General features: G+C 37.0%; 1 protein-coding gene and 1 pseudogene across 2 annotated transcripts in view; one reads left to right on the top strand and one right to left on the bottom strand.

Moving 5' to 3' along the window:
• Positions 1-221: 221 nt before the first annotated feature.
• Positions 222-10,310, top strand: part of LOC306992630 (protein adenylyltransferase SelO-like) — a 38,982-nt pseudogene continuing 28,893 nt past the window's right edge. The window contains exons 1-17 of the transcript XR_013800730.1: positions 222-642; positions 720-838; positions 1,282-1,410; positions 1,497-1,561; positions 1,849-1,905; positions 2,072-2,170; positions 2,277-2,344; positions 2,435-2,521; positions 2,604-2,673; positions 2,778-2,850; positions 2,956-3,039; positions 3,567-3,696; positions 3,790-3,834; positions 3,911-3,992; positions 4,344-4,436; positions 4,534-4,613; positions 4,693-4,736. The product of XR_013800730.1 is annotated as a protein adenylyltransferase SelO-like (transcript). The remainder of the gene's footprint in view (positions 643-719; positions 839-1,281; positions 1,411-1,496; positions 1,562-1,848; positions 1,906-2,071; positions 2,171-2,276; positions 2,345-2,434; positions 2,522-2,603; positions 2,674-2,777; positions 2,851-2,955; positions 3,040-3,566; positions 3,697-3,789; positions 3,835-3,910; positions 3,993-4,343; positions 4,437-4,533; positions 4,614-4,692; positions 4,737-10,310) is intronic.
• LOC306992627 (uncharacterized protein) lies at positions 6,716-9,561 on the bottom strand. Its single transcript, XM_079601750.1, has 2 exons — positions 9,084-9,561; positions 6,716-7,822 (listed from the first exon to the last, which is right to left on the bottom strand). The coding sequence occupies exons 1-2, from the start codon at positions 9,204-9,206 to the stop codon at positions 7,598-7,600; spliced, it is 348 nt and encodes a 115-aa protein (XP_079457876.1). The 5' UTR covers positions 9,207-9,561; the 3' UTR covers positions 6,716-7,597.

Here is a 10,310-nt window from a genome sequence, read left to right as displayed (position 1 = left end):
CATTACATTCATTTCAATCTTCTCCAGTAGGCTAGTATTTATAATTTTCTAAGTATTCAGTATTTTTTTAAGTATAAGTCGGCTGGTCACATGGTACCTGTTTCTTTTTACAGCACACGGGGTCACGGGCACAGATTGGGTTGCCCAATCACAGTCGGTCTGATCATTGGCTAGAGATGCTTATTTAATCATTATAGTGAGAAAGTTCCGAGAGTTTCCATTTTTACGACAGCGTCTAACCCATACAATTATTGGTTTTAATCGGTTATGATTTATAACGCGCTTGCATTTCCAAAAAGACAAAACAGTCCCGAATATGGCGTGGAGCAGTCGGGGTTTGAGCCGATGAGCGCCCTCTGGTGGAATTTGAAGGATTGTTTGTGTGACAGTTCCGATGTTTTCCTCTAGTTACGTGATGTAAGGAAGTACAAGACGAATAATAAAAAAAATATGCCTGTGAGTTTGATGTAATGACAAAACATGGTTTCACATTATTTTTATTTCTATCGGCCGTCGCCATCGCTACATTTAGGGACGAACAAGAATTCTGTGAGATTGAAAGTGAGTTCGATAAGAGTCACTTTTATAGCAATGTGAAACACTGTGGAGAAATACCACTGGCATTATCACATAAACTACTAGGTAAGATACAGATACGAGTCCCAACATGCTATTTTACACGTTGACTATGTTTTAATCACTTCCTGTGTGTTTTACAGATGCTCTCCCTCTTGATGAGGTTGATGGTAATTGTATTCGTACTGTGAAGAGATGTGTGTTTTCTGAGTCTCAGCCCTCTCCTCTGAAAGAGCCCCTGACACTGGCTGCTGTGTCACAGGTCAATAAACCCATCCACTCATCAAAACTTGTGCCTCTCTGCAGTAAAACCGTGATAGTGTTGCAGTAACTGTGTATTTATGTAATTTAAGAAACAGAAAAATACAAGTGGACCAAACACTTACAATAGAAACACTTTATCATAAATTAATTATGTCACAAACAGTTCATTTATTGTATTGAATTAATTACAGTAATTCAGTTCATTCAGTTTTTTTTTTTTTTGTCTTGTCAGTTATACTTTTATTAATTGATTCAGTCATAAAGCATTTAATCAGCTAATGAACTCGTGGGCCACTTGGACTCCTTTACAGAACCGCCAGTGGTCTGAGGATCACAGTCTGAGAAAACTGCTTTAAAACAAAACTGCACCATGGTACCACCACAGTACTTTTTTAAAAAATGTTGTTTCTGCATATATTCAGGCTCTTTTGTGTATTTCAGGATGTGTTGAGGAATATTTTGGATCTGAATGAGTCTGTGATTCAGAATGAAGAGTTTGTCCGTTGTGTCAGTGGTGGGAAACTGTTTCCTGGCTCTGTTCCACTGGCACACAGATACGGCGGCCATCAGGTAAAACTGACCGTCATTTCAAACCCGACAGCGATGGCATAAGACAACAGAGCAAACATGTCAAACATATGTTATTATTATTATAGTTTGGTTATTGGGCCGGACAGCTGGGGGATGGAAGAGCACATTTTCTGGGTGAATACACAAACAGGTGAAAAAATCATCCCGTTCCATCAGCGTTCAACAGAAATCATCAGTTGCTATTGTCATATGTGACATGTCAACTTTCCCATAATGTTGTTTAAGATTAAAGAATGGAAAGTGTGATCTATACTTCTTGGTTTTTCAGCAAATAGACGATTCTGTCATTTTTTTAAATCTAATTTTCACTTAATGCTTAAACATGTCTGAACAATGACATCTCTCAGTTTAGAACTGTGACATGTGTTAACCGTTAGATAGTGTATTAGAGCGTTACACAATCTCTTTTTTATCCAGAAAAGGTGAAAGATGGGAACTCCAGTTGAAAGGCTCAGGAAAGACACCATACTCAAGGTGAATATCAGTTCCTGCTGCTCAATATTTCTTACATGCTTTTTAAGTAATTCTGAGATATATTTAGCTGTAAATGATCTTACATTATGACTCGTAGTGTGTGTGTCTCCGTCTGGCAGTAGTGTAACCGTTCTGCTGTATACTGTACATGATGTTTTGTGTGCGGGTCTGGTGATGGACGGGCTGTGATTCGCTCCTCTGTGAGGGAGTTCCTGTGCAGTGAAGCCATGCACTTTCTGGGAGTTCCTACCAGCAGAGCCCTCAGGTACATATGGACATGCACAAGAAGAGTAATATATGTATTTATCACATTCAAATGTTTGGTGTTGAATGTTATTTTTATTTCTACTTTTGCCATTTTTATGCCTCAGTCTGGTTGTGAGTGAGGAAACTGTTTGGAGGGATCCGTTTTATAACGGCAGTGTCATAAAAGAAAGAGGTAAAATACGATCAGATTTGGAAAAATAGAGTAACTAAGTTCTTTATCCGTCCTCAGCTTTATGTGATTGTTCTCTGTATCCATCATGAGCGGTTGTTCTGCGTCTGGCCAAGTCCTGGTTTCGTATCGGTTCACTGGAGAATTATTAACCAGAACTGGAGAGTTAGATGTCCTACGGTATATTAACTTTAACTTGGGAGGGTAATATTTTTTTTCACTCTTATTTGCTTTTTAATTTAATTTTAATTTTAATTTTCAGGACATTGTTGGACTTTGTAATTAAAGAGCATTTTAAATCTATAGCAACAAATTACCCTGAAAAGTATGTGGTGAGTATCTGTGTCTCTGCTGTTTAGTTATACAGTAATACAAGATTATTTTATATTGTCTGACCAGTCTCACTATATTTGAATGGTTGTCATGTTGTGTGAAGGTGTTTTTCTCTAGAGTGGTGAATGAAACGGCACATTTAATCGCCCACTGGATGTCGGTTGGTTTTGCTCATGGTTAGTTCACTCTGCTTTACTTTAGTTATTATCACATATATTTATCATTATAGATTGAGCTTCATATGCAAAATGCACAACAACATGATCTGAATCTTCACACAGGAGTCTGCAACACGGATAACTTCAGTCTGCTTTCTATCACTTTTGATTATGGCCCATTTGGATTTATGGAATCATATAACCCAAGTATGTTTCTTTGTCTAACTTACATTTTCATTATATTAGCAATCATCTTCCTATATGTTTAGTTTTTAAGCTTTTTGTCATATAACATCACACACACACACACACACACACACACACACACTGTACCCTACCCCTAAACCTATCCATCTTTATATGCCATTTGGTTTATGAGGATACAGGAAGTTGTGTAAGTTGTAATGCCATTATACACATTTGTGTCCTCATAAACAATATACGAGAACACATACACACGCCTACATATACATACATATACAATACTGCAAATGTGGAGGGAAATTATATGAATAGTAAGCTACTTTAGATCTACTATAAATTTTGTAAATACTTACAGTTTATATACATTGGTTGAGGGGCATGCTGAATTGCATAATATTTTAATCCATTACTTGTTTTATTTTACTTTATTATATTCTAAGTTAAAGTGAAACAGACAGCCATAATAATAACATATAATAATTGTATTGTTAAATGGGTGTTATTGCTACTGCATTGTTTCCTCTGTATAGATTTAGTCCCCAACACGTCTGATGACGAGGGCCGGTACAGTATAGGAGCGCAGGCTAATGTCGGCCTGTTCAATCTACAGAAACTTCTAGAAGCTCTGAAACCACTGCTGACCTCAGATCAGCTTTCACAGTAAGAGATCGTTTTATATTTCTTGTTGTTAATGGGAATAAAACGGTAATGAAAACGGTTAATGGGTGATTCGTGTCAATTCATTTACTTCAGATCTCAGCAAATATTGAGAGAGTATCCACAAATCTACCATCAAAGGTGAGCATGACATTAGACAATATACACTGTGTTCATCTGAGGCGTTCCTGATCTCATTTTACTGTTTCTGTTATAGATTTCATGAGCTGTTCAAAGCAAAGTTGGGCTTTCTGGGAAATGAAGAAAAGGATTCATATGTGATTGCATTTCTTCTAAAGGTAAAAATTAGCTCGATTGTTTTTTCTCTCTAATTGTACTTTAATTAATTCATGTGATAAAGTTCTTTGGCCGTTCTCAAGAAATGTTTTCATTTGTGACAGAAAATGTTTTTTATTTTATTATTTTAAAAAAGTAAGGAGTCAGTAAGCTGTTATAGAAAGACACACAAACACACACACACTTTCATTATAAACTTTTTTTTAATTGGATTTGTTTTAGAATTATATATTTAACGGCCAAATTGTCAAAAATAGTTGAGTTCAGTATCAAGTTACATCAGTAGATCACACAAATGGCAGCATTTCCTGAGAATGACCCATATAATGTTGTGTGATGTGTGATGTGTTGAGCTAATGGAGGACACTGGAGCAGACTTCACTATGACTTTCAGACAGCTGAGTGAAGTGACCCTGTCCCAGCTTCAGAAGGGATCCTTTGCTCCGGTACGTTTCCTCTCCATTCACTCCCACAGCGGCTGCAATTTCCATAATCATGATCATGATTTCAGTGCATTAACTGTGACTGTGTCTCTCTTGACAGTCATTGTGGGCTCTTTCAGACCTCTCATCACACCAGCATTTCAGAGACTGGGTTCAGCTGTATTTACAGCGTCTGTCAAGGTAATGTTGCTGTAATGTAAACTCGAACTCTTTAGAGGATTAAAAATGAACATCACTGTGTTTTAATCGTCTTCTACAGGCTAATAAGTGACTCAGATGCAGCACGGCAGCACAGAATGCAAGGTATGTTTTTGTGTATGTTATATAATGCAATGTTATATATTATGGGTCTCTTTCATGAAACACGAGCAGAACGAATTTTTGTGTAAATCGTGTGTAATTGGTTCTGGCGTAAATTTTCGGATTCATTAAAATCTTCGTATTTTCCAAATGTTAGTTGGTACGAAAGAAATCTACACCTGTTCCCAGCCACGCGTAAATAGTGCGTTTAACATCCGAACGTTTTGCTCATTAATAATGCTGCATTTTAATTCACCTTAATCGGGTACATATTTACACAGAATTTTGAAAAAATATTATATATATAAATTACATACGGTTTTTCTTTTTACTTTTATTGTGAGAGCCAGCAATAGCATCTGCAAACGGAACACTTTAATCAAATAATTAATTGCTTTCAATATAGGGCTGGGCTATAATTTTTCGAAGTGAACTAGTTCGTTTTTTTGCAGTCAAGCTTCATGTCGAACCATTTTCTTTTCACGACTGTTCGATTAACAAATTAAACTCCATTAACTGCATCTGTAATATGCTGCCAAGCTTTCTTTTTTTTAAGGACCTGATACGCCACTATGTACGCTTGAAAATAAAATGTGGCGTTTTGAATGAACTTCATATAATAAAATATTATCTGATAATGAGAATTTTTTCTCTTTCATTCGCTTTTGAGAAGACATGTTGAAATCCTTCGTTTGGTGTCATAATATGAATTCCCATATATAGTTGTCAGTCGGATTTAATGGGCGGGATTTATGGTAATTGAGAATGAGCGTGCACGCTTGTCCCATTTACGACTGATTGGAATTCATTAACACACACATTTCACTATCACATCTGACGTTTATGAAATATTTGGGAATCAGGAGAAGAATTTTCAGGAAGGTCTCTTTACGCGCAAATCACTCACATATTTACTCGTATATTTACGAATGTTTCATGAAAGAGACCCTATGTGTGTATATTGTAACAGACTACCGTTGAAATGTTCAGGATTGGTGAGATTTGTTTTTGAAACAAGTTTCTTATGCTCACCAAGGCTGCATTTATTTAATCAAAAATACAATAAAAACAGTAATTTTGTATTACTACAAGATATTATTATACTATGAGATATTATTACAATATAAAATAAATTATTCTATTTGAATATACTGAGTATATTTTTATATACTATATAATATATTTATATATATTGAGTATTTGTGTAATTAATATATTTGTTCAGTTGAATGTAATTTATTCCTGTGATCAGTCTTCAGTGTCACATGATCCTTCAGAAATCTTACTAATATGCTGATTTGCTGATCAAGAAACATTTAAAAACAGTTGAGCTGCTTAATATTTTTGTGGAAACCCTGATACATGTTTTGATTTATATAAAGTTCAAAATAACAGCGTTTATTTGAAATAGAAATCTTTTGTAATATTTCAAATGTCTGTATTGTTCCTTATAATGCATCCTTGCTGAATAATATTATTAATTTCTTTTTAAAGCCTTACTGACTGTACATTTTTAAACGGTAGTGTATGTTTTTTTAACGATGTGTTATGTTGTATTTAATGTTATGTGTAATTTTTCTATTGTTCAGGAGTAAACCCACGGTATGTGTTGAGGAACTGGATGGCTGAATCTGCTATCAGAAAAGCAGAGAAAAATTACTTTTCAGAGGTATTATTACATGTGATGTCAAACTAATATGCTGTCATGATCATGCTTATCATATCTTAGAGTATTTGCTTTAATATTTTACTGTGGAATGAAGACTTGACAATTATACATACAATGTAACATCTTCAGACAGACCATCATGGCTTGTCTTTTTCTTAGGTGACAGTATTTTTGATGTATTTCTAGCTGGCACTGTTGCAGAAGACTTTAATGGAGCCGTTTATGGAGCAGGAAGAGGCCGAGAGAGCCGGATATGCCAGTAAACCTCCATCCTGGGCTCAGCAGCTGAGGGTCAGCTGTTCTTCCTAACTCAGGGTCGAATCAAAATCACAAATTTCAGCATCACTTGAACCAAAAATATAGTTTATGACATTGTAATCACACTTCCTAATGGATGATCTGATTGGAGGATGTATAGTTCAACGCTATATATGTACATATATGCACGTTATATGAACAATGGACATGGAATTACATACGGTTTTTCTTTTTACTTTTATTGTGAGAGCCAGCAATAGCATGTATTGTTTCTGCATTTCTACAAAAGTGCAAAAAACTTGCATCATGCATCTCGTTTACTCCTTTTTAACAATTAGGCATGCCAAAATCTGTTTAACAGTTAACTTTGCAAAACCTTATTTATTATGACATTCCATTAGCAATGATGATATAGCATATTTGTAATACATATAACCTATTAGGTGCGTAAGTACAAAGTATTTACATATTTTAGTCTGGTGGTGTAATACAAGCACATTGAACATCAAAAGAATTAAAGATGTGTGTCAATGTCACGCCAAGAACGGTTGTTTGGCGGTCAGTTCCTCAGTCCAACTACAAAAACACGTCAATTATCTCTATCTGTCTTCAAGATCATTGTTGACTGCGCTTTTTCAGCATCGCTGTCATCAGTTCTGACATGAGTTCGCCACCTGGGGGTGCTGTTTGTTGAGGTGTAGTTCTCTTTGGTGGAGCTGGAGGCATTTTTCTGACGGAGCCGGATGGGTGGGCAGCCGGTGCAGGAGCTGGTGGTGGAGGCGGGGGTGGAGGAGGTGGTGGAGCTCCACCTGCAGATGCAAAGTTTTGGGGACCAGGAGGAGGAGGGGGTGGAAGGGAGGTAATGGGATCTGGAGGCGGTGGGGGGAGCGAGTCTCCCCCGTAAGGTGCAAAACTAGGAGGCGGTGGAGGAAGAAAGTCAGGGGGCAGCTCGGCCTCTTGGTGGTGGTGGAGGCAGGTCATCCATGGGTGGAGGTGGGAAGGAGGATTGTGGGAATCGAGGTGGAGGAGGAAACTTGTTGACTTTGGCTGTGCTGGCAGGAGGAGCGCGGGGAGGAGGAGGCAACATGGGGTTGGGTGGTGGAGGAGGCAGGGTTTCCATTGAAGGCGGAGGTGGTGGGAAAGATGTTTGGTTGCCAGGACCCTGAATTATGAAATTACAAGGGGATTAAAACAACTCTAAATGACGGTTCATTACCCTTTGTGAAAATGTAGTGTGCTTAATTGTACTGCTCTTGAAGTATACTTTATATCTTTAAAGTATATTTAAAAATATTTTCAGATAATATGTTAATTCAATAAAAGGCCACTATATGTGTATTTAAAGACAATGCACTTTCGTCACTGTTTCTTAAAGGCAGGGTAGGCAGGATTTGTCAAAAAAACTTTTTCCCAAATTTGTTTAAACTGTCTTTATATACCAATACATAATTCAAATGTAAGTACTCTGAAAAAGAGAGTATAAAAATCGAGTGTCTGTAGTCCTCTCAGGGCTGCAATAAACACAGCTACTTATTCCATTCACTCCCACCCCCTCCCTTCTGGGCTCCTTCCAAAGCCACGCCCCCAAAACACATGAACGCGCGATGGCGACCGCTCAGCTGGAGGAGGACGCGTTTACCAGCGCCGAGCGGAGAGGAGCGCAGTGCATAGTGACATAATGTCAGAATCACATGTAATAAAATACCTAACTTTATCATTATGAATATAAACAACTAACATGGCTGTTAGTACTCACTATCAAGCTAGCATATCGATACTGGTAAAGTTTAAAATATATTGAGTTTGATTCGGTAACGAGCTAGTAACATAAGGCAAAGCTAAAGGTTGCATTGATACACGTTTTCCCATTACCATCAGTTACACTGTGATGAAGGTGAATTTCGTGTAAGATTCATAACATACGGTGTTTTGCATGTAAGAGCTTCCACGATGAAAGCACTGTTGACTCTGATGAGGACTACACTCCGGAGACAAGCATCGTCGGCTCAGGGACAGGTCCTTCCTTTCCTTGTTTTTGCCTTCGCTGACTGTATATGCAGGTACTGGGAATTTTGACTGCTCTTTCTCTGCCATAATTGTGATTCTTCTTAGCTTCCGTGCCTCTTCCCCTCCTCGAGTCAAACAGGTGCGCGCATGTGGGCAGCTTCTGTAGCAGCAGGGGTGGTAGCCATGGTAGCGAGGGAGAGTGACAGTCGACCGTTAATGAGGTAGAAGAACTAATTTTTTTATTATTATAATTTTTTGACAAAGTAGACAGCTCACAATAGGACCCAACACAATACAGCTACAATTTACAGTACATTTTTGCATTGTAAACTATCATTTATAATTTGCCAACTTAGTGTCTATCACACAATCATTATCTATTTTGGTTTTTGGTGTGTGGCCTGGTTTCTGCTCACCTTTGCAATACGTATCCCAGTCACCCACAGAGTCATGGTCACCTCATCATCACAACACAGATACTTGATGTATTGGGATTCTTTTTGAATTTGAGGATGCTGAAAGCAGATCACAGTGACCATATGAACATGACATAAACCTGATATACACACCTGAGAAGGCCAAGATAATAACGCTTCATTCAGTCGTATCCCCTATTGTTTCTCCTGTCATTCCCGGTAGATTTGTGGAACCATTCATTTTTCAGGGGTTGAATCTTTAATCAATGTTTTTTGTTGTTCTCAAAACTACAAAAGGGTTGGATAACAACTTACTAGGGTATTCAATATTAGTTCATGCTTTGCTAATATTAGTTTTTCTCCAAATGGACAGTTGGTGATATTAACATTGTTTTGATTACATATTTTATTGAGCTGCAGTTGCATAGCAGAGACAGTGGATGGCACACTAATATCACAATTTGATTGCCAATGCCCCTCATGCCACACTTTAGGATTAGCCCTAAATATTGCTAAAATGAGCCACAAAAAGCTTGTGCTTTATAATTTTGAATTATTGTATACATGAAAAGAATGCATGTCCCTTTTCTGTTGGAGTCAGGGTTTAATTGTGCATGTATTTCATTTATTGCATTTCATTTTCAAATTGCTTGACAAACATAAAACACAGCCCACCCTAACCTAAACATACATTGTATTTTTTTTCCTACTATGGCAGTCAATTGTAACAGTTCACTTTTTGGTTACTGACATTCTTCAAAATATCTTCCTTTGTGTTCAGCAGAAGAAAGCAATTCATACAGGTTTGAAACAACTTGAGGGTGAGTATATGATGCCATAATTTTCATTTTAAAGTGAACTATCCCTTTACGACTTGCTGTAACCGTAACCTGCCGTATAAAATTATAATTTCATTATTTCCAATATTTAATATTTCTATATTCAAAATGTTATATTTAAAACATTAATTTCATAACATTATTATTGCAGTTGTAATTTCAGTGCAAATTTACATTCATGAAAAAAAGCACGTGTTGTGATAATTTGTTGTTGGACTTTGGATAGTTTCTAAATCCCATAGAATGGACTGTGTGTCTGTCTCTCAGCCTAATAGCCTAATATCGATATGGTTTAATCATTTGAAAATGATATGTTGAGTCTGAACATTACACTTCTATAGGCCTGTGCTAAGACCTGATTGACTGCATTGAAGTCCACAAATAAAAA

The sequence above is a fragment of the Phoxinus phoxinus genome (genome assembly GCF_949152265.1).
Source record: "Phoxinus phoxinus genome assembly, chromosome: 24".
NCBI lineage: Eukaryota > Metazoa > Chordata > Actinopteri > Cypriniformes > Leuciscidae > Phoxinus > Phoxinus phoxinus.
Note: the sequence above shows the minus strand (reverse complement) of the source record. Positions and strands in the feature narration are given on the sequence as shown.